The sequence below is a fragment of the Rhinoderma darwinii genome, chromosome 4 (genome assembly GCF_050947455.1).
Source record: "Rhinoderma darwinii isolate aRhiDar2 chromosome 4, aRhiDar2.hap1, whole genome shotgun sequence".
Taxonomy (NCBI): domain Eukaryota; kingdom Metazoa; phylum Chordata; class Amphibia; order Anura; family Rhinodermatidae; genus Rhinoderma; species Rhinoderma darwinii.
The window spans coordinates 110,030,400-110,056,158 of NC_134690.1; the positions used below are offsets into that span (position 1 = coordinate 110,030,400).

A 25,759-nucleotide genomic window follows, 5' to 3' on the forward strand; every position below is an offset into this window, starting at 1 on the left:
GCACCAAACTTCGCCAATATGCGCCAAATCTTGGTGATTTTTGTGATACTTTGTAGTTCCAGACGCAGTAGTAAATCTGCCCGAATGGCTTTCGTTGCGTAACACTACCCAGACTGATATATTTAAATGCATGCAAATTTCTTGGTCCATCATAGTAAGAGGAAACCTTCCCATAGGCATTCCAGCATTATAAGCAAACAACTAAACTATACATTCTCCCCAAGAAAGGAAAATTTGTTGGTAATAAATATCAAAATGATTTATACATAAAGTGCAAAGAGAGTAATAAAGTGCAAAGTGCTAGGAAGCCTGAATAGGCGATAAACCCAACAGTCAAAAATCTGTGCAAAAAAAACAGCACCAGGAAACATAAAGTGGAAACAACAATAAATCATTTCATAGGAAATATAGAAAATATATGAACCCTGTGTCCCGGAAAGAAAACTTAGGGCGAGCAATACGTCACCACATGGGAATAAGGAGCCTCACGTGTATCGCCTCTTCATCTGGGCATGACACATATGCAATACAAGGGAACGCCTGGGATGGGGTCAAATACTTTTCACAGCTCTTTAATCTTTGCAAGGAATTAATTTAACTTGACAAGAAATGGATGTTTTAGTTTATTAATTACACTGTCTATATAAGAGTTTGTATGATACTGGCTGCTGTGGTCTGCCGAGAGCACCATTGACAGTAGATACCATGTAACCGCTACGTGCGCCATTTACCAATGACAATAATTGTATTTATTATCAAATTCTGCACACTTTATTATAAAGATCTGGATTTTAATTAAGAATATTTTGTACATGTTTTTATGTTGGAACTGTATGCAAACAACCAAGTAACTATTTCTCTCTTGTGTTACAGAGACACTTCTTCCGCAATTTGGGAACCATATTAACATACGCATTTTTGGGTACTGCCATTTCTTGCATTGTTATTGGGTAAGTTGAGTTACCATATTACCTGGAGCCAGTACCTTTAATTTTTTAAGATATATAAGGTATGTCGCGTTTGTTTATGATATGTTGTGTCCTTTAGCTGTTGCTTGTTTCATGCAAATGTCACTTTTGCAAGTATTCTTTATTTTCTTCCTTGGTGAACAGGTTGTGTTTGTGCATATATTGTAGTTTAATACATGATCTGTCATAAGTAGAACAATGTATTTATAAACTATTCGCATGGTATACCTAACTGAGGATCAGGGGCGTAGCTAAAGGCTCATGGGCCCGGGTGCAAGAATTCAGCTTGGGCCCCCCTATCCCTCCCCAACACCACCACCATCATCAGACCCAGACGCTTTGCCCAACAGCCCCCATAGTATAATGCCCCCACACAGTATAATGCTCCCATAGCTGCCCCCACACAGTATAATGCCCCATACAGTATAATGCCCCCCATAACAGCCCCATACCGTATAATGCTCCCCATATCAGCCCCCACAGTATAATGCCCCACATAGCTGCACCCATACAGTATAATGCCCCCCATACAGTATAATACCCCCCATATGGGCTCCCCATACAGAATAATGCCCCCCATATGAGCTCCCCATACAGTATAATGCCCCCCATATCTGCTCCCCATACAGTATAATGCCCCCCATATCAGCCCCCATACAGTATAATGCCCCTCCATATTAGCTCCCCATACAGTATAATGCCCCTCCATATCAGCCCCCCATACAGTATAATGCCCCTCCATATCAGCTCCCATACAGTATAATGCCCCCCATACAGTATAATGCCTCCATATCATCTCACAATACAGTATAATGCCCCCATATGAGCTCCCCATACAGTATAATGCCCCCGATATGAGCTCCCCATACAGTATAATGCCCTCCATATCAGCCCCCCCATACAGTATAATTTCCCCCATATCAGCCCCATGCAGTATAATGCTCCCCCATCTTATCAGCCCCAATGCCATATCAGCCCCCCATGCAGTATAATGCTCCCCCATCTTATCAGCCCCCATGCCATATCAGCCCCCCATACAATATAATGCCCCCATATGTGCATAATAGAAAAATAGCATAATTACTTACCTATCCCCGTTCCTTCGCCTCCTCCGGTGTGTGCTATGAGTGACTCGGCGCAGACAGGCGCGATGATGTCGCTACATCCCGCCTGCCTGCGTCGAGCTGCTCAGGGCACAGTGAATGCTGGAGCAAGGAGACGTCAGCTCCTTGCCCCAACATTGAATGGAACCGGGACCTCGGTGAGTGACTCGCCACCCCCCGGAGGTCTTCACACGACCCCCCAGGGAAATGCGACTCACAGTTTGTAATGTATTGTGTTGTATTGCACAGTTTGCGGTGGAGAGAGGAGGGGGTGCTGTAATTTAACGAGCCCCCCCTCTCCACCGCAAACAGCACAATACAACACATTACAAGACAACACAACACATTACAATACATTACATTACAATACATACTCTGCAGCTCACCTGGAGTCCTCCGCACCGACTCTTCCACTGCACTGGCTGGAAGACGTGTCACGAGACAACAAGGTCACATGGTACATGAAGTGTACCATGTGACCCTAACCAGGAAGCGCCTGCTTCACAGCACAGAAAATGTATTTAATAACAAGCATGCTGTATGGCAACGGGGGCCCGTGGGCCCCCAAGGCTTAGGGGCCCGGTCGCAACTGCGACCGCTGCGATCCCTACAGCTACGCCACTGCTGAGGATAACACACGCAGTTTCCCTATACCTGTAGTTATAGCTTAAGGCTTGTCCATTGGGCAATGAGTCCGATACCTCTTCCCTTAACATAGAAATTCTTTCTGCCACTTGTTTCTTTTAAAGTGTACTAAACGTTTAACAAACTTCTGACATGTCATAGTGACATGTCAGAAGTTTTGATTGGTGGGAGTCTGAGCACTGAGACCCCCACCAATCACTAAAACGAAGCCGCTGAAGCCCTCGTGTGAGCGCTGAGCCGCTTCGTGTCTGTTCGGCTTTTTCCGGAAATGAATGTATCGGAGTACGGACGCAATAGAAATTCTATGAGCCCGTACTCCGATACATTTATTTCCGAAAAAAGTCGAACAGACACGAAGCGGCTGAGCACTCACACGAGTGCTTCAGCTGCTTTGTTTTAGCGATTGGGGGGTATCAGTGCTCGGACCCCCACCAATCAAAACTTCTGACATGTCACTATGACATGTCAGAAGTTTGTTAAATGTTTTTAGCTACACTTTAATAGAACAAACAGAAAAAGGGTAGGAGCGCAAAGATACCAGCCACAATAATATTATCCTTTTTTATGAAGTAGTATGTTTTCTCAACTTACTCTCTGCGAGTGGCAACCAAGTTACCACCCACAAATAATCCAAAGCAGACAGAAATAAACTTATTTTCGAGCCGCTGCAATCCTGCTGGACTCCTTCGTTATCAGGTTCCGTATAAACAATGCAAAAATATAGAAAAAAACTTTGGAGAGCGGCTGTATTGAAGTTCAATGCAATGCAGTCAAATTAGCATGCAAATGGAATCGTACGCACATGTGTGAGGAGAGCCAGGCAACTAGCTCCCCTCCGATCCTCGTTCACTTTAAATATCACTCCCCTGGTCACTCTTTCAGTAATGCAGCAGGCAGAATCATTAACCGAAGTAAAAAGGTGATTTTAATAGCATTTGAATATAAAAACAAATATAAAATGACCAAACATTCCACGCGTATCGTAGCATCCTCCTTCATCAGGAATCATTATCTATCATATACTAGCACGTTTAAATAGCCACTTTCCCCTTATTCCCACCTCCCCTACCCGGAAGTGATGTAAATCTGCAACCCCTTTATAATGCGATTCAGTCTCTGACATAGCTCCTCCCACAGTAAGGAGTAACTCAAAACCTGAAACCGCTCTATCTATGCTCTCACGTCTCTTTTCTCACACCGGAATTGACTCATAATTTGAACCCTATCCACAGCCACACCACCTACAGGAAGTGACACATGACCTCAAACACTACTATCTCCACTTCTACATCTCCCTTCTCACACCGGAAGTGATACCTAATCTAAAAAAAAAAGCCCTCCCCACAACCACACCTCCTGCAGGAAGTGACACGTAACCTGAAGCAGCTCTATCTTTACTGCAATATTAGAGAGCACCATCTATAACCACACATATACTTACTCATTCGTATCTACTGCACCATCTTCATTTATAACATCCATACTCTGAGACCTCACTTATTCCCAATTATTAAGAAATTGAAGGTGGGCATCGGTACCCCTCTCTGGACTACCTAAAAATTATATAAACTACCAAACCCTCCCCTAATTTCTCATACGCCAAGATAATAATCTCTGAAATTACATACCTATTTTCTATGCCGTCTTCCTTCTCTCAAGTCACCCTCTCTAACATTTAATTTAACCCATTTGGGCAGAGGCATTCCAATCTGAAAAGCTAGTACATCTCTCTTCTCAATACGTTTTTTGAACTCCGACAGTGACTTCACTGAAGGCTGATGTAGAAGTGGAGATAGTGGTGTTTGAGGTCACGTGTCACTTCCTGTAGGTGGTGTGGCTGTGGATAGGAATCAAATTATGAGTCACTTCCGGTCTGAGAAAGGAGACATTGGAGCATAGATAGAGCGGTTTCAGGCTTTGTGTCACTTCCTGTGGGAGGATCTATATGTCAGAGGCTGAATCGCATTATACAGGGGTTGCAGATTTACATCACTTCCGGGTAGGGGAGGCGGGAATAAGGGGAATGTGGGTATTTAAACAAATTCAGACCACTCCTTTAAACAGATTACATACAGTAGTACATCAGGTCCAACATTTCTCAGACCCAACTTTTTGATCTAGAGAAAGGCAAAAACAAAAAACCATGGGTTACTGTCATCTATTTTGTTGAAGGTGGGTACAAATGATGAATGACATCATACTTGCATCTCATTAATTTAACATTATATATCAAAGACAGAACCCCTTCCCACATTGATGATGGGACTACCTTTCCTCCACACACAAACAATGTCTTCTAGTCTTTTGTACAGTTTTTGGAATGAATAGATCATGTGCCAATTCTTTCTGTTGACCTTTTATATGTCTACACATATTAAAGTGGTAGTCCCAACGGACAACTCTTGTCTTCTTTGGAGGACTTTGTGTGAATATGTATTACATGGTCGCTGATTTATTTAAATGGGTGCTTTGTAATTCTATGCATCAGGCACATAATGTCCAGCTGCCTGCTGCTTCCACTGGGGATTCCAGCTGATTGTCAGAGGTTTTACCAACCAGACCCATGACTATAAGCTTATTATGTAGTGCCTAAAGTTGTACCACATATTCAATATGTGGACATACAAGTGATTCATACAGGGGCAATATTATATCTTAATCACAGGTTTTCATCTCTAATTTTAAGTGCCTAAAATTATTATTGCTTTTGCAGCTGCTGCTTGGCACTTAGGCTATGAGCACTTCACGTTTTTTTGTCCTACGGTTAAGGCTCTGTGCACACTACAATTTGACCCTACATTTATCTTGTATGTTGGGAAAGCTCCCGATATACGCGCTAAACGTGTACATCAGGTTCCATTAGCCGGACTTGGCCAAAAGAGTGTCCTTTTTGCCTCTGTCTGGCTAATATACACCAGTATACATTTTTTTGGGGAGGATGGAATAGCATTGTAGAATACGCTATTCCATCCCAAAGGATCCCACGAAAAAACAAACATATAGTACATGATTTAAGTTTTTTTTTTAACATGGAAGCCTATGGGTGACATATGCCACAGTATGGCATACGTCACAGGTATATGTTGAACTCCTTTTTCATAGGCTTTTCTATAGCTTTTCATGACATATACGTTAAATGGACACCATTATAGTCTTTGGGTGACGTATGCGTTAAATAGATGCCTAGGAGTGCCATCCGTCACCCATAGACTATAATGGTGTCCATTTAACGCAAGTTCATGACATATACGTTTAACATATACCATTACACTCTGTGGTGATGCATGACACTGTTAGGCATCTGTCACAGCCTGCATTTACTGTATACGGCAGGAGCTCTTTCCAGCGTACACAATTTGCTTGCTGGTAACTGTATATCTTAGTCTTTTTTCTTGCTCTGTTACCCTCAGTTGTTTTCAGATTAAGGTATACTTGATATTCTTTTATCTATACAACAAGATATGTGCAAGGTACAAAACCCATTTCATATGGAACAACCCCAGCCTTCGAAGACACAGCTACTCATTCTAGTTCTGAATTTTGCTAAGGCATAGCTTTTCTAATACAAGGAACATATTTTTTGGTTATATATAAGGATTAACATATTTAAAAATCAGTGAGACTGTTACAGAGCGATTTACGTTACAGACTTGCCGTTTTATTGGCCCAGCTGATATTTTGGAATCCTCATGAGTCTATTAAAATATGCAAACTGCAGAAAACAAATCCATTTATCCAAATGTGCAAATTAAACACAGTTATTTTAATGCAACGTCCAATGGAGATGAACATCAGAAACATATTTTCCTAAATCAGTATAAAGTCTGCTCTACAGCACAATTTAAACCCACGGCTCAAAAGAATAGAATTTGTTGGATGAGAAAGGAATATTATTTAAATATTCAAATCATTTAGATTGTGAGCCCCAATGGGGACAGTAAAAAAAGAGGACCTCTGTACAGCGCTGCGTAATATGTTGGCGCTATATAAGTAACTGAAATAAATAAATATGTCACACATTGTCTTGTCACTGTTTTGCTTAACTAAACACAGTACAAAGTCCTCTGATCACTATTGTTTTTCTATTTTTAAGAGTCACTTAAAGGCTATGTACGCCTTTGAAAACAATATATATATATATATATATATATATATATATATATATATATACAGTATATATATATATATACACTACCGTTCAAAAGTTTGGGGTCACCCAGACAATTTTGTGTTTTCCATGAAAACTCACACTTATATTTATCAAATGAGTTGCAAAATGACTAGAAAATATAGTCAAGACAAGGTTAGAAATAATGATTTTTGTTTGAAATAATAATTTTCTCCTTCAAACTTTGCTTTCGTCAAAGAATGCTCCATTTGCAGCAATTACAGCATTGCAGACCTTTGGCATTCTAGCTGTTAATTTGCTGAGGTAATCGGGAGAAATTTCACCCCATGCTTCCAGAAGGCCCTCCCACAAGTTGGATTGGCTTGATGGGCACTTCTTGCGTACCATACGGTCAAGCTGCTCCCACAACAGCTCTATGGGGTTGAGATCTGGTGACTGCGCTGGCCACTCCATTACAGATAGAATACCAGCTGCCTGCTTCTTCCCTAAATAGTTCTTGCATCATTTGGAGGTGTGCTTTGGGTCATTGTCCTGTTGTAGGATGAAATTGGCTCCAATCAAGCGCTGTCCACAGGGTATGGCATGGCGTTGCAAAATGGAGTGATAGCCTTCCTTATTCAAAATCCCTTTTACCTTGTACAAATCTCCCACTTTACCAGCACCAAAGCAACCCCGGACCATCACATTACCTCCACCATGCTTGACAGATGGCGTCAGGCACTCTTCCAGCATCTTTTCAGTTGTTCTGCGTCTCACAAATGTTCTTCTGTGTGATCCAAACACCTCAAACTTCGATTCGTCCGTCCATAACACTTTTTTCCAATCTTCCTCTGTCCAATGTCTGTGTGCTTTTGCCCATATTAATCTCTTCCTTTTATTAGCCAGTCTCAGATATGGCTTTTTCTTTGCCACTCCTCCCTGAAGGCCAGCATCCCGGAGTCGCCTCTTCACTGTGGATGTTGACACTGGCGTTTTGGGGGTACTATTTCATGAAGCTGCCAGTTGAGGACCTGTGAGGCGTCTACTTCTCAAACTAGAGGCTCTAATGTACTTGTCTTGTTGCTCAGTTGTGCAGCGGGGCCTCTCACTTCTCTTTCTACTCTGGTTAGAGCCTGTGTGTGCTGTCCTCTGAAGGGAGTAGTACACACCGTTGTAGGAAATCTTCAGTTTCTTGGCAATTTCTCGCATGGAATAGCCTTAATTTCTAAGAACAAGAATAGACTGTCGAGTTTCACATGAAAGCTCTCTTTTTCTAGCCATTTTGAGAGTTTAATCGAACCCACAAATGTAATGCTCCAGATTCTCAACTATCTCAAAGGAAGGTCAGTTTTATAGCTCCTCTAAACAGCAAAACTGTTTACAGCGGTGCTAACATAATTGCACAAGGGTTTTCAAGTGTTTTCTAATCATCCATTAGCCTTCTAACACAGTGTACCATTAGAACACTGGAGTGATGGTTGCTGGAAATGGGCCTCTATACACCTATGTAGATATTGCATTAAAAACCAGACATTTGCAGCTAGAATAGTCATTTAGCACATTAACAATGTATAGAGTGTATTTCTGATTAATTTAATGTTATCTTCATTGCAAAAAACTGTGCTTTTCTTTAAAAAATAAGGAAATTTCTAAGTGACCCTAAACTTTTGAACGGTAGTGTATATATAAATATACACATTTTTTTTTTATAAAAATGTCTATCAGTGTGATTAGTGCAGCTTTCTAATTACATTTTATTGAAAATTATTTTTATTTTTTACATATACAGCTGCTTTGTATCCTGTATACAGAGCAGCTGTATCTAGTGCTGAAACCTGTATCCGTCAGGTCAGCGGTACTGACGGGTTCAGTGTCAGGGGGCCCTGCATGTCTCTGACACTGATCATAACTAAGATGTGATGGATAACATGTGGATCCTGCAAATCAGAGACATGCAGGACCCGCTGTCACTGAACCCGTCAGTCCCACTGACCTGACGGATTCAGGTATCAGCGCACGGTACAGCTGCTCTGTATACAGGATAATCACACTGATACACTGTTTTATTATAAGGGGTTTAGCCTTTAAAGGGGTCCTCCTATCTTGGATATTTATGGCATATCCACAGGATATGCCATAAATGTCCGAAAGATGCGGGACCCAATATGGTACCCGCACCTATCTCTAGAACGGGGCCCCCTGACCCCCATCCTATCTTCTGCTGTCACTTGACTCCAACCACTTTTTGACGAGGTGCATGATTTTCCCGAAACGGAGTCGAGCGTGTTTGCTACTCTGTTTTTGAAGTATATAGAAGTAAATGGAAGTTACGGAAGATGTTTAGCACAGCGAGCTAGGCTGTTTCTGAAACTCGGGAGCTATGAAAACCGTGTACCTCACTCTACTACGCTGAATAAAAGCGGAACTCTCATTCACTTCAATTGGAGTACCGGAAACAGCGTAGCAAAACACGCTTGCCATTTACGGAAAACCCTGAAGATGCAAGTCCCACCTCTGGGACCCGCACCTATCTCTAGAACGGAGCCCCCTGATCACCTCCATACCCTGTGCCGCTGTTGCTGGGCTCTGGCCACTGACTTACAAGGTGGCCAGATTTTCCGGGAACAGCCAAGCGCATTTTTGCTACACTGTTTTCTGGAACACCCATAGAAGTAAATAAGAGTTACGGCAACAGTTCAGTACAGGGAGCTGTGCTGTCCCATAGCTCCTGAGTTCCGCTAATAGCGTAGCACACTGTGCTACGCTGCTTCCGTAGCTTCCATTTACTTCTATAGGAGTTCTGGAAACAGAGTAGCAAGCGCGCTCAAATATTTCAGTAAACCCGGGCACCTCGTCAGACAGTGGCTGGAGACCAGTGACAGCAGCAGAACGTAGCACGGAGGTCAGGGGCTCCATTCTAGAGATAGGTGCGGGTACCATAGGGGCACCCGCATCTATCGGACATTTATGACATATCCTGTGAATATGAATTATATCAAGTCCAGAGTCAGCGCAGCCGTCTACCAGGAAATTTTAGGGCACTTCATGCTTCCCTCTGCTGACAAGCTTTATGGAGATGCTGATATCATTTTCCAGCAGGACTTGGCCACACTGCCAAAAGTACCAATACCTGGTGTAATAACCACAGTATCACTGCACTTGATTTGCCAACAAACTCGCCTGACCTAAACCCCATAGAGAATCTATAGGGTATTGTCAAGAGGAACCTGGGCTTCCATAACACCTCAGCAGTGCCACAGGCTGATCGCCTCCATGCCACGCCGCATTGATAACACCTCAGCAGTGCCACAGGCTGATCGCCTCCATTCCACGCCGCATTGATGCAGTAATTCAAGCAAAAAGAGCCTGACCAATTATTGAGTGCATAAACTGTACATACTTTTCAGTAGGCCAACATTTTGGTATTAAAAATCATTTTTTAAATTGGGCTTATATAATATTATAATTTTCTGAGACACTAAATTTTGGGTTTTCATTAACTGTTACCATAATCATCAGCATTAAAAGAAAAAAAATGCTGGACATAGATCACTCTGTGTGTAATGATTCTATATAATATGAGTTTCACTTTTTAAATTAAATTACTGGAATAAATGTAACTTTTAGTACTGAAATAAAAATTTACTTTTTGACGATATTCTAATTCATTGAGAAGGACTAGCATATCCATTAAGATTAATCCCAGTCATTTATGGGGCTCACAATCCGATTTCAATATTTCATAATATTTCCTATTAAGGTGGTAATTAGTTGTGAGCTCCAATGTTCACAGGGGCTAATGTGAGTGATGACATTATCTGCAATGAGAAATAAATAGTGAGAAAAGTTTTGAAATCAGCTGCATGCTAGAAAAGAAGTGCAGTGGGCTAGGGCAAGCAATCAGGTTTATTATGCAACGAAATACGTCCAGAAACTTTTTTAAACATGTGGATCATTGTTAGTTATTGTATAATTCTAATCATTAATTTACATTTACTTTAATAGATCATGAAATAAATGATCATCTTTGACAATGCACTGTCATCTGGTGGCAGACAAAGCTAACTGCACTATTGAGCAATATTTGTATCTTGTGCTATAGGAACATCACGTAACTCAGAGTGGAGTTTCTTACTATCAGTGTATTCTTCATTGTCTTCAATTTTAGTTTAGTGTATTATTTTATTTTTGGTGTATACATTTATAGATGTAATACTTAAATGGTTCAATCTGTTTCTGCTCCATTTGCATGTACATCTCATGATTATTGTGTAGTAAATATAATTGAAAATGTGATTTTATATATATATACCAGGGTAAAGCTCTGTTCACACGTGTTCATTTTTGGGGGTCTATTTCTATCTTCATTTGTAACTAAAAGATATTTGGAAACAGATGTTAAAAAGATCCCATTGATTTCAATTGGTTTCCATTTTAACATAATCGTCTGTAAAAGCATTTGTTGTCCTCTATTGAGACATAATTTTTGACATACATGAAAACAGTGCAAAATAAGATGAATTGCAGTCTCTGCATCTAGCTTTTGCATGTGTTTTATTCATAATTTTTTTGGTTTTTAAAGCCTAGTCTGAGAAGGCACCGTTGTTCTACAAAATTAAAATTACATTGCTTGACAATCAGCGGTTAGTTGCTCTTTAGAAGTCTATAGAAGCTATGAAAAGAGCTAAGCAATGAGGGTCGCCGGACCCCTTTTCCCTGATCCGAGATCTATACCTATGAGACATTTAAGGCATATCCCTTTAAGCATTATTCCTAATATACACAACCCCCGAATGACTAGGCATATGGTTCTGATCGCTGGTTACTTTTTGTTGCAGGCCAGAATAGAGGCAGATAAATGAACTCTTGGAAGTCGTTGTCATCTAAGTATAAAAATGTGGGATCTCTGTGGGATAACAATCAGTCTGCGCCGGATTGCATTTAACGAGACTTAAACTGGAAAACTGGATTGTTGAAATAAGCACGTGGAGAAATATCTAAAATTTTAAACCTAGCGGTATTATTATAGTAATGTAGTATTAATTTTATAGTAATGTAGTATTATTATTATTATTATTATTATTATTATTATTATTATTATTATTATAGTAATATAGTGTTATAGTACAGGGTGGGCCATTTATATGGATACACCTAAATAAAATGGGAATGGTTGGTGATACTAACTTCCTGTTTGTGGCACATTAGTATATGGGAGGGGGAAAACTTTTCAAGCTGGGTGTTGACCATGGCGGCCATTTTGAAGTCGGCCATTTTGTATCCAACTTTAGTTTTTTCAATGGGAAGAGGGTCATGTGACACATCAAACTTATCGAGAATTTCACAAGAAAAACAATGGTGTGCTGGGTTTTAACATTACTTTATTCTTTCATGAGTTATTTACAAGTTTCTGACCACTTATAAAATGTGTTCAAAGTGTTGCCCATTGTGTTGGATTGTCAATGCAACCCTCTTCTCCCACTCTTCACACATTGATAGCAACACCGCAGAAGAAATGCTAGCACAGGCTTCCAGTATCCGTAGTTTCAGTTGCTGCACATCTCGTATCTTCACAGCATAGACAATTGCCTTCAGATGACCCCAAAGATAAAAGTCTAAGGGGGTCAGATCGAGAGACCTAGGGGGCCATTCAACTGGCCCACGACGACCAATCCACTTTCCAGAAGCTGGCACGTTCCCTGAGTTTTTCCAGCAAGATGGTGCACCACCACATTATGGGTGTCAGGTCCGAGCATTCCTAGATGAACAGTTTCCTGTCCTTAGAGTTCCATCGTATTGGAGATATTCACCTGAATAATGACTTCAGAAGTGGAGATAGTGACGTTAAGTTTCCAGGATTTGGCTATAAGCAGGCGAGCCGCAATGATAATGGGACTACACACTATTTGGGATGCTAACGGGATAGTGTGCATTTTAAGGAAGCATAAGGCCATGGCTGTATCTGGCTGGGAACCAACCACAGCCTTTTATATGGCATATTTATGCATCAATTCCCTAGCAACCAGTTTATCTCAGATTACTTAGGTCTTTCCCTCAAGACCAAATTGGCACTGACCTTAGGGCGAAGAAGTCGCTTGGCAGTACCCAGATCAAACTTCTCTGCATTAGACTTCCTACACACACTTTTTGTGTGGTTTTTTTTTCCTCCCAAAAAACGCATCTAAAAAAACCTCAAAAAGTGAAATGGCACATTCCTTTTTTTTATGGCTTTTTTTGTGGTGTTTTTACCAAATAGTGTGTCTTACTACCTGCATTAATTTTATTTTTTTTGTGTGGGGCGTTTTTCACATTGCAAATCATGTGATTAGCACATTGTGATGCAAAGATAACTCTTGCAAAAAATGGCATAAAAAAAATTCAAAACACATAGATACATGCATTTTTTTGAAGAGGAAAAGAAAAACCAATGGAGGTCAATGGCAGAAAAACTCCAATAACTGCCTGAAAAAAACACTAAACCAACCCTTGCTGCGATTTAAAATAAAACCCCACTACGCCAAAAAATGCAAGACAAAAAAAATAAACTTTCTGTATCAATTCCTCATGGTTTTGATAAATCTCTGCTTGCTGTCATTAAGTTGTTTGCTGTATTGTTTACTTCCAGGGGGTAAAAAATCTGTCCATGGTCATGTGATGGACACACAGTTAGGCTGGATTCACACGAGCATGTGCGTTTTGCACACGCAAAAAACGCGTAGTTTTGCATGCGCAAAATGCACTTAACAGCTCCATGTGGCCTCAGCATATGATGCGCGGCTGTGTGCTTTTCGCGCAGCCGCCATCATTATGACACTCCGTTTGGATGTTTGTAAACAGAAAAGCACGTGGTGCTTTTCTGTTTTCATTCATCCATTTGACAGCTGTTGCGCGAATCACGCAGTTCGCACGGAAGTGCTTCCGTGTGGCATGCGTTGTTTTCACGCACCCATTGAATTCAATGGGTGCGTAATGCGCGAAAAACGCCCAAAGAACGGACATGTCGTGACTTTTTTTCAGCAGACTCATGCTGAGCAAAACTCACGGACTGTCTGCATGCCCCCATAGACTAATATAGGTCCGTGCGACGCGTGTGGAAATCACGCGCGTTGCACGGACGTATATCCCGTTCGTCTGAATAAGGCCTTACAGTATGTGTATCAGAGCTGTGTCTTCTAACGATCCCAGCACCTGTGTGTCCATCACATGTAAACAGATTTTTATCACCTGGGAGTAAACAATAAAGATTCCCATTGAATAAATGCAAGCAGAGATCTTGAAAACATTGCGGGAATGACTACAGAAAGAAGTATATATTGGAAAATTCTATAACATTTCACTATATAAAAAAATAACATTTATTTACTGAAACCGTAATACTCCTTCAAGCTGATAGATACACTTTAAGGGTATGTTCACACACAAACTCAAAAACATCTCAAAATACGGAGCCTGTTTTCAAGGGAAAACAGCTCCTGATTTTCAGATGTTTTTTAAGCCACTCGCGATTTTCGCGGCGTTTTTTACGGATGTTTTTAGAGCTTTTTGTCAATGAAAAACTGCTCCAAAAACGTCCCAAGAAGTGTCCTGCACTTCTTTTTCGCGGCCATTTTTTTAACGCGTAAAAAACACCGCGAAAAACGCTCCGTCGGAACAGAAAGCCCTTTTCCCATCGAAATCAATGGGCAGATGTTTGGAGGCGTTCTGCTTCCAATCTTTTACCCATGCCTGATAGCCTGCTTGCCAGGGATACACTGTTTAACAAATACTTTTTAATTAGATTATCAGGGAGCAGGTCCACAGCAACCAATCTGTCTTAGAATAGTCAGGTCTAATTATGACTGAACTGGAGGTAGTGAGGGGGCAAGGAAGCTTAGCAGAACATCAAAAAAGTCTCCGGTCTTTATCTCATACTACCAAATGAGATATATTTTTGCAAAGCATTGGGACTCGTCCACACGTAGCGGAATTTCTGCGCTTTTTCCGTTTGGAATTGCGGACGTAAAAAATGCAGCAGAGTACAGTAGTAGCAAAGTGGGTGAGATTTAACAAATCCCATCCACACGTTGCGTAAATATTCCGAGCAGAAATTGACCTGCGGTGCGCATTTTCTGTAATGCAGCATGTCAATTCCTGCTGCAGAAAGTGGATGTAACTTGAAGGTCCTGGGCTTAAATTTTGTTACAGGGCCCCCAACGATTATGTGTCATTTATAGTACTGGTGTTCTCTTATGTGGCAGAAGGGCTTTTGAGCCCCCTTAGGTACCAGCCCTTGAATGGAACTGCAACCTCTTCACCACTTTAGTTATATGTTGCGTTCCAAAAAGTCATTGTTCCGCAATAATGTAGACAACATTTTTCTACATCTAAGCAATTCTTCCAGGGCTAAGGAACAATATGTCCATTGGTTTGGAGCCAGGACTGTTATATGCTGTATTTTATGGGGTCTTGCAGCTGAGATATATCAACCAATAGCTATTGTGATTCTTTCCTGATATATTGTGCTTATTTATAAACGTGTACAATGCAATTCTTGGCTCCACAGTGGGAATTGATTTTGCTGTATAGAACTGGCCTACACAGTAGGGCTCTGAGAAGTGTGTATAGAAGCAGATCTACAGTTAGGACACTTATCTACCTTTCGTAACCATGAACAACAGGAGATGTGGACCCACTAGGTCACTAATGGATTTGGTGTAGGGCTAATCCAAAGAGTGAAGTCTAAAGGATTGTAAGTTTTTCACCCTTAACCCTCCAAGGAGGTATGGACTTTCCCACAGGCAATCCCCAGGTCTCCACCACTCTAGAGTAGTCTCCATTTGGCTAGATTCACACGAGTGTATGAAACCTCAGACGTAAAAAACAGTAGTTTTTCACGCCCGTGGTGCATCAGTGCTGCACCCCTGCACACATCCCCCATAGACTAGAGTCTATGGAGGGATGCGTGAAGCACAAAAAAAATAGGACATGTCCTATTTTTTAACGAACCCTTCACACGGTCCGTTGAAACAACGGGCATGTGAACGGCCCCATTGAATTATATTGGTCTGTGTGACGGCCGTTGTTTTACACGGACGTATGTTCACACGGACGTATTACAAGTTTGAGTGAATAAGGCCTTAGCAACGGCTGACCGGTAATAAACGGGAACTGCAAATTGCAGTACTAAGACAGCAGGCAGAAGACATAGTTGGACAGAGCTAGGTTTGGGGCTGGCAGATGAGAGAGCAAGCAGAGGTCAGGGCTGGCACCAGACAAAAGGAAGTTGTCAGAAAATCAAGTTGTAACCAGGAACAACAGGAACCAACACCCACTAAAGCAGACTGGAATCAAACATACCTTATTGCTGAGGCCCACAGCACTGTAGGATGGTTCCTTAAAAGGCCTTGGGCATTTTGGCATTGCCTGAGCTCAGGGTATTTGGCATGCACTGGCCCTTTAATAGACTGGCAGCCAGCACATGCACACAGTCAGAACGGCGCAATGAAGGAGTAGAGAAGAAGAAAGGGCTGGAAGAAGGGCAGCGGGCAGTTCTGTAGGTGAGCTAGTTGGTTGTTACACCTTTTAACCACTTTTTGAGACATCTTAGGGTATGTTCACACGGCAAACCAAAAACGGCTGTAAATGCACTTCTTATTACAACGCGTTTTTTTACGTGGCCATTTTTAAAAACGCCCCGTGGGAACGGAACGCCGTTTTTCAATGGGCAGATGTTTGGAGGAGTTCAGCCCCCGCATTTTCAGCCGTTTTCGGGGAGTTTACGAAGTGTGAACATACCCTTAGGTCTTATACACACCAACGTGTGCGTTTTGCGCGTGCAAAAAACGCTGCGTGACTTACGCGCATATGACATCGTTATGACATTCTGTTTTTATGTTTAGAAACAGAAATGAAGGAGGTGCCTTTATTTTTACCTTCATTTATTTAACAACTGTAGTGCTTCCGTGTGCCGTGCGCGATTTTCACGCACCCATGGACTTCAATGGATGCGTGATGCGTGAAAAACAGCCAAGTATAGGACATGTCGTGAGCTTTACACACTGTGTGAAAATCACGGACTGTCTGAACGGCCCCATTGAGTTACATAGGTCCGTGCGTATCACGGACGTGAACTACGCTCGTGTGAATAAGGCCTTAGAGTCAAGTTCATGCTGGCAGCTGCTTTTCTCAGCCTATGGAAGGGTCAGCTTGCTTTTCAATCTGTCTATCTCTGTACAAGATGTAGTGTACAAATCAACAGGATTTTTTCACTCACAGACTGTCACTGTGCTCCCCCTTAGACCACTTTCACACGGCAGTGTTTTGTTTCAGAATTTGGAAGCCAAAGCCAATAGTGAAGCACAAAAAGAAAAGGTATAATGGAAGAAATTGCACCTCTTTCTGTATTTTGGACCCTGGTTTTGGCTCACAAATAATTATGCAAATTACTGACTAAAATATTGTGAGACTTGAGAAGAAAGAAGATTTATTATATAGTAGGTGTATAAAGCACTGCCTAGGCAGTAAGTAAAGAATGTTATCTGCCGTACTTAGGACACAAGGGGGCGATCACATCCTGCATAGAAAAGAGCTGTGGGAATAAATGGCATAAATATGACACACAATGAAAACGGAAAATAGTGCATCTGTTAAGAGGATTGATCTGCATGTATTACAGTTAATAAACACAAAGTAATTGAATGCACAACTGTACACCCCCCTCTACTTTGACTTGTCTAAATCATAGATTGAACAGCCAAAATTTTTTATTACATCATTAGTCAAATGGAGATAACTTTCGTACAACATGTTTCAAGTGGCACATGTATCTGGAAGATCTCATATTTTATTTGTAAGGCCCCATGCACAAGAATGTGCTTTTGTGCTCACAATTCCCCCGAAAATCCACGGGTGAATTGAGGTCCCATTAATTTCTATGGGCCCATGCTGTGGTTTCCACAGTCCGTACATTGCCGCAGAGCCTGGTCCGCAAAAGAAACGGACATGTCTTATAGGCTCATAGAAAATAATGCGGGCGGCTCGCACGTGACACTCCACTGCCGGCCGTGGCTACGGTCGTGTGCATGAGGCCTAAGTGTTTTGCCAAAAACAACAATAATAAGAAAAAAAAAACACCAAACAACTCACAGGATTCAGTGGAAAGTATCAGTCAGTGAAGAATACAAGAACATTTAACAAGTCACTGTGCTTCAGAAGTCAGTTAAATAACCCTTTAAAAGGGGTTTTACACTACCGGACAACTGATGACCTATCCACAGGATAGGTCATCAGTATATGAACGGTGCGGGTCCGACACCCGGACCCCGCACTGATCAGCTGCTACGGCTGCCTGCAGGCATCGGATGTTATTGCACAGTATGCCGTGTACGGAGCCGGAAGCAATTGGCTTCGTACACTGCATAGCGGCCGTGCTGCAGCTCTGCTCCTATTCACTTGAATAGGAGTAGAGCTGCAGTACTACATCTCGGCCGCTATTCCATGACCGGAGCCAACTGCTTCCAGCATGGACGTCCGGTGACTGTAGGCAGCCGGAGCAGCTGATTGGTGCGGGGTCTGTGTGTCGGACCCGCACAGATCATATACTGATGACCTATCCTGTGGATAGGTTATCAGTTGTCCGGTCGTGGACAACCCCTTTAAGTCAATCATAAAAAAATTGTAAAGGATATGGCACAACCTAGAGCTTGCTGTAAAGTAAGGGTATGTTCACACGCAGTGAGCAAAAATGTCTGAAAATACTCGCGTTTTTCGCTGCGTTTTTTTACAGCCGCAATGGAGTCAATGAAAAACGCCTCCAAAAACATCCCAAGAAGTGTCCGGCACTTCTTTTGACGAGCCATCATGTTATGCGCCATATTTTGACAGCGACGCGTAAAATAACGGCTCGTGGGAACAGAACATCGTAATTTCCATTGCAAGCAATGGGCAGATGTTTGTAGGCGTATTAGGGCCGTTTTTTCATGCGTAATTTGAGGCGTAAAACGCCCAAATTACGTCTGAAACAACTGCGTGTGAACATACCCTCAGCGTTTTTCACTGCGTATTTTACGGATGTTATTGGAGCTGTTTTTCAATGGAGTCAATGAAAAACGGCTCCAAAAAGGTCCCAAGAAGTGACATATACTTCTTTGACGCGGGCGTCTTTTTACGCGCCGTCTTTTGACAGCGACGCATAAAATTACACCTGATGTGAACAGAACATCGTAAAACCCATTGAAAGCAATGGGCAGATGTTTGTAGGCGTAATGGAGCCGTTTTTTCAGGCGTAATTCAAGGCGTAAAACGCCCGAATTACGTCTGAAAACAGTGCGTGTGAACATACCCAAAGAGCTATGACAATGCTAAAGAAGTTACAAGCTTCTGTGTCTGAAATAGAAGGGGTTCTGTATACAACATCTGTAGCCCAGTGCCCTACTAGGGATGTCACGATACCAGAATTTGGACTTCGATACCGATACTTCGTTTAGTATTGCGATTTCGATACCAATTCGATACTTTGCCAACAGTAATAAAAAAAAAAAAAGTTCTTCCGTTTTCTGATGTGAGGCGTGTGGTGTGATGAATTTACCCTCCATATGCCTCACATTAATAGTAATTAATCCCATCATGTTTCTCAGTCATAATGGGTTAATGTGTAAGGTACATGATGGGGTTAATTACTATTAATGTGAGGCACATGGAGGTTAAATTCATCACACCTTGTGCCCCACAATAAGTGATAGAAAGCAGTTTTTATTAAAAAATTTTACAGCGTACACATCATAAATGACGCAAAAAAATTGTTGTGCAGGTTATTACGGCCGCGCCAATACCTAATATGTGAATATTTTATGTATTGAGACTTATTTTAATGTTTATTGTAAAAAAGGTGTATGTGTATTTTTTTTAAATTTAACATTACTTTGTTTTTACTTTATTTTTAAACTTTAATGTACTGGTATATATCTATATATTGATAGTACACAGGCATATATCTATATGCCAGTACATTAGCCTGTGTACTGATAGTACACAGGCAGTTGTTAGGACATACCTAAGTATGCCCTAACAACAGGATATATGGTAGGACAGCCCTGGGGTCCTTCAATGGACCCTGGGCTGTCTGCCCATATATGGTATGTCCCTCAATCGCGTCACAGGGAATTTCTGTAACGCGATCCAGGGGCATCCCCCCTTCTCACTTCCTCTGGAACGCTGCAGTCCGCTGTGATCGCAGCATTCAGGAGAATAGCGGTGGAGATGAGAGGTTTCTCTGATCTACGCCGTTATAGAGCGGGGCTGCGGCTGTGTAATACAGTCATTGCCCCGCTCCTGACAACAAGTGCGCGCACGGTCAGCATGAGGTGATGCGGCCGGCGCTGCACTATAATAAGCGGTGGCGCAGGCACTGAGGACAGAACAGGAGGGTGTTTTGCAGTGCGCCCGCCATTTTCTGTCTTCATTGCCGCCGCTCATTAGTGCAGCGCTGGCCGCATCAAATCATCCTGACGGCGCACACTTGTCAGGACTCGGGAGCGGGGCAATGACTGCATTACACAGCCGCAGCCCCGGTCTCATATACATTCATGTGTTACTATACTGAGCTGTGCGAACCGTTTGGGGATGCACAGTATCGAAACAGTATCGAAGTTACGATGCATCGTGCATCCCTCTGCCCTACCAGTTGCAGTTTTGTGGGAGAGAGGGAAAAAGAAAGCTACTCTTAAAAAATAAAGTCAAAGAATGTGATATTTTGCTTTTAGTTTTTTTTTACAATGTGGGAAATGAGACCCAGATTGAGGCTCAACCACCATAACTACCAAAAAAAAACAACACACATTGTTCCCACAGTACAGCATAATAGTAACAACATTCTGCCTTGGGGACACCGCACTGCAGCAGAAAGTTCAGAAACGAAAAAGTTCGTGATGGTAGAACGAATGCAGCAAAATGCAGAGAAATCCAAGAGGAATAACACACACACACACACACACACACACACACACACACACACACACACACACACACACCTATGCACCTTTACACAACACTGAATACATACACACACACCCATACACAACATTTCAGCAACACTGAAGTGATATTGAACCTAGCTTCTCACCAGTGTAAACAGCGTCGGGCTGGGGTTACTTGGGCCTACCTGAGCAGATGATTCTGAGGGTCCACCCTCCATCTATATAGAACATGTACATGTCCACTTTTCATTTCATCATAGTCGTTGTTATCATTGTACACACAGGACATATCATCAACAAAGTATCTTAGGTAATTTGTGAATCATGCCATAAGAAACAGACCCTAGTGGCAAGTGATTGGCTCCAAAGAGCTCTAAATGGGCATATTCTGACAGGGCCGTTCCATTCAATGTTTATAAGACTGAAAGACTGAATAGAGCGGCACCACACATGCTCAACCACCACTCCATTCAAAGTTCTAATCGCTTTGGTCTTGCAGTGAGGTGGAACTGGGGGGGGGGGGGGGAGGCAGAACCTCGTTTCAGTGATTGGTGGGTTTCCCAGCAGTGGAACCCTAGCGATCAGACACTTATCACCTTTGGATAGGTGATAAATATCTACTCGTTTAGAGTATGCCTTATTATAGAAATATTGTAGTTTGTTATAAATTATGTTGAACTCCTTCGGAACCCATTTAAACCTGACGTAGCTGAATGGTTTGTAGCATTTCCCTTAACGTACCACTAGTCATATTCTATACATCGAAAATCTTTCAAAATCCGTAAAAAATTATTTTGTACAAATAGTGCACTTTATGATATTTGCTTATTCAGAGATTTATTCTCAATGTTATCATTATGAGTGCATGTTGTGTGTAACGTATTATGTTTTCAAATACAACATTGACCTGCACATCGGTGGCACAATGCAAAAATGGATCAAATTCTGTTTAGATTCGTGCAGAGATCTGTAACCAACAAGACAGACTCACCACTAAAAAGGCCAATTATCCAATCCGTGTGGTGATCCTACTTGAGCGCTGTATGTGCCATATGCGATCTCTGTACAGTACTATTATCTCGGCACTCTAAAGCTGTATTATTTGGTTATTGTTGGCAAACTAGGTAGCTAGGAGTTGTGAACAATAATAGGATATGATTATAGTGACACAAAGGACTGAAGATCAAAAAACAAGGTGCCCACGGGAAAGTACAGCAAATTTGCTGAATGTGGGTGTATTTAGACTCCGGCCCCCAGGGCAGTCCTGCCTCCTGTCTCTTTGCCTTCTTTCAGTTCACTCTTTATGTATAGGTACTACAAGACGCTATTGTTTCCATGAAAAAAATGGAAACCTAGCGGAATGGACGCAAACTGAAAGAAAATGAATCAAAAAAAATACCATTGGAACCGATACTATTGCAAATGGAAACAATACTTTCCGTTTGTCTATCCATTTATCTGTTTCTCTGATGGAACAGATGAATGTAAAGGAAACGTTGATGTGAACAGGCCCTTAGACCTTATGATTCGACGCTGTCCTGGCCCCTTCTTTCAGTTCCAGCCATTGCCAGCCTGAGCCTGCTTATGAGGATTTTTAACCATGCACCTTTACCATCTTAAAACCCACTTTTTCCCCCAAAAGAGAGTGAACTGTATGGTGCGGGTCAAATGTTGCAATACATATTATTCAGCAGATTAAAAATTCTCCTTTTAGTATTTTTGAGGAGTATTTTTTAGATAAGGAGGAGCATGTGTTTTGCGATAATTCAAATAAATAATATACCTGGTGTTTAAAACTGTCGTTTTATTCAGGGGAACATTACATGATAACAATGCTTCCATGCAGAAATATAGAATTTAGATAATTCTGAACCAATTTTATATCATACGCTGATCATAAGTTCTTAGCTTTCTAGAAATAAACACAAAATTTACAAAATGCCTCAATAGGTATTCCCATAAAGTACTGTCTTACATAGTGGCCCCCGGGAGACTGAGATGAGGGCGCAGTAAGGCGGGAAGCTCGATTTCCCTCTTGATTAATGAGGGTCTTGCGGTTTTGCTTTTAAAACTTGCGTCAATTTGCAAAATTGTACAGCCATTAGGGGTTTATTTATTAACAATCCATTTGAAAAATGCGGTGAACAGAACAGCATGTCGGTGTGGTTTTTTAACACAAAATGGCCGCCACAAGGCCTTTAAGTGAGACTGTACCCTCAGACATGTGCAGGTACCTGGCATCTTTTCACAGTAATGACCTATGATTTGCATCTGGCTAAATATACTGAATTGGCTCCGTTTTAAATCCACTAATGTCTGCTGACCAAGAGGCTGAATACCAGTCACCAGCAGAGCAGTAAATGGCGTTGTTGCGTTCACCACGACGATCTCTCACTGGCTGCAGAGGCAGCGCGAATCATTCTGTGAGAGCCTGCTCAAACAGACCAATCATCTGCTGCCTTCTTGTAAAAGACAAAGCTCCTTACTCGCTGCCTACCACTGAGAAGAAGCATAAGTGTGGTGAAATATCAAGAACTCTGGGGAAGTGAAATGCTCGAAATGTCCAGCTTTACACATTTTTGAGTTTTCTCATTAAAACATCCGATTTTGCCATCATTTGGTTGAATGACATGAGATCTGTCCAATCGGCTCCTCAGTGAGTGGAAAGATCCGTACAGGTTCCATAGTAGGCCGACGTTTACAATACATATAGTTTATTATAAACTGTAGACACTCGTACTCTCACCACATTTCTGATAAAATAATGAGGGATGACTTTAGTATTCTATGTGGGGCTCATATTGAGACAGTATATGTGATTTTATGCCCATGGCCTGGGATAGTCATTGATGGGCTATATAAAAGTTCTGTATAGGCAAAACTTATCTCCAAATCTCCATGTAGCCATTCAGAATGACTCGACCAACTACGGCAAAACCCGTCTTTCTGAAGTATGCCACAGAAAGATTAGGCTTGGAGAGGGAGAATGAAAACATGCAAGAAGACAGAAAACTTAGTTCCATGGTTCTTACAGTATAAGCCCCTTGCAAAAACAGACCCATTGACTTCCATTGAACGCGGACACCTTTCCGTATCGCTATGAATGGGTGTCCGTGCCATAGAAATGTTCCGAAAATTATGGAACATGTCCGTTCTTTTGCATTTTGCGGGCCGTTCACCCATACTTTGTATGGGAGCACGGCGTGAAAATGCGGATAGCAGTCGGCGGCCGGCTGTGCCTGCATGGGGCCTAAATCAGGAGACTAGAATGAAACTATCAACGACTTAAAATTCCCACATAGTGCTTATAAAAGGTTTAGTTTAGTTGTAGAAATGGGCATGTTCTTTAACGTCAATGAATACCTGCGGAAAGTTGTGAAGTCTGAACTTTATCCAGCAAGGGGTGCTAAAGTACTTCTTTACATCTCAATATTTTGCTGCATCAGTCACACCATGCAATTTATTAACCTCATATATGCCAGATTATTACTCCGGTGAAACTTATGATGGATTTGCTTGCCTTTTTGTCTGCCCGTTCCCTTATTTCTGAATGATCTTGGACCTCATTTATTTTTCTATCTGGTTAGGTCCAAGCGATGGCAGCAGCAAAGACTTTGGAGGGGTTTAGATACGTGTTACCCTGCAGGCAATGATGATACAGAGTGTGTCACCTTTAGGTCATTGATAACATCCATCACTGTTGTCTGGGTGAAACTATTTCTCCTGTGTCAGCCATTTCCATGGAAGGAGTATGATGCTGCAAGACTAAAAAATTATTATTCAGGACAGTGTTCATCGCTAGGACTGTACTTCTAAATTTCTTAGATTTTCTTCGGCCAGTCAGCTTTCAAGGGGAGATTAATTTCTACTTACATATCATATAATTCTGTTTTATAAGAAAGCGCTTACACGGGTAACCGTAGCACAGGGGTTCTGGTGCCTGCGGAGGACCAAACACCACTCTGCCACCTGTCACTAGTAAAATAAATGGCACATTGTAGGTGGTGGGCCCTATTCCATATTTTGCATCGGGGTCAAAATAACGTCAAGTTACGCCCTTGTTCAACTCACAATTTACAGGTTTCTGTTTGTCCAAGACTATACGAATGTGTTCAATGTACACAAATCAGATGAACTCCTGCATCTGTAATGCAAATTAAAGCAGGACAATGACGCATTAGGGAATTGCTTAGAAAGGTTGCCTCATGAAAACATCCACTTTTTGTTTGAAGCCAACCATTAGCCCCTGAAACATCCGCTGCAAATCATTGATTATTATCTATCCACAGAATAGGTGATAATTTTCTGATCGCTGGGAACCCCACCGTTTGGGAGAACGGTAGTAAGGAGGACATTGAGTGGAGCGGCTGTCGAGCATGCACGCTGCTGCACTATTCAAAGTCTATGGGAATGACGGAAACAGCCGAGTACAGCTCTCGGCTGTTTCTGTCATTCTCATAGACAGTGAATGGAGCCGCGAGCACATTCTTGACCGCCGTTCTATTCAAGCTCCTCCTCACTGCGATCGAGCAGTGAGGAGGATCTGGGGATTCGGGACTCCTATTCTCACGGTGGGGATCAAAACGGTAGTGCCCCCAGAGATCAGACAATTATCACCTATCCTGTGGATAGGTGATAATTTATGATTTTGGGAATACCCCTTTAGTATATTATTTTTAATCAGAATCATTAGTCTCACATTATGTAGTAATCCAGGTTATTATTTGAACAACCTGTCAGCAGCCTGCTTTTTGCTTATGGATTAACAGGGCAATGGAGGGCAATAAGATTCCCTGCAGTGTATTGTAGGTAACAATTCTGATAATAAGTATATTATGGAACTGATGTTTATGCAGTTTTCCATATATATAAGACTGTAGATTAATTGTTAATTATTTTGAGGGGAAATGGCTCCTAGCCCTCCTTGCAGAAATGTCTGAGAAATCCACTCTATATATTTAATTGGGACTGTTCATGTAGTCT

The 25,759-nt window shown here is 41.8% G+C and overlaps 1 protein-coding gene across 1 annotated transcript in view; it reads left to right on the top strand.

The window, feature by feature from the left end:
• The window catches only part of SLC9A9 (solute carrier family 9 member A9), an 885,771-nt gene that overhangs the window by 40,183 nt on the left and 819,829 nt on the right, over positions 1-25,759 (top strand). The window contains exon 4 of the mRNA XM_075861458.1: positions 874-950. Coding sequence (XP_075717573.1) covers positions 874-950 — 77 coding nt within the window. The remainder of the gene's footprint in view (positions 1-873; positions 951-25,759) is intronic.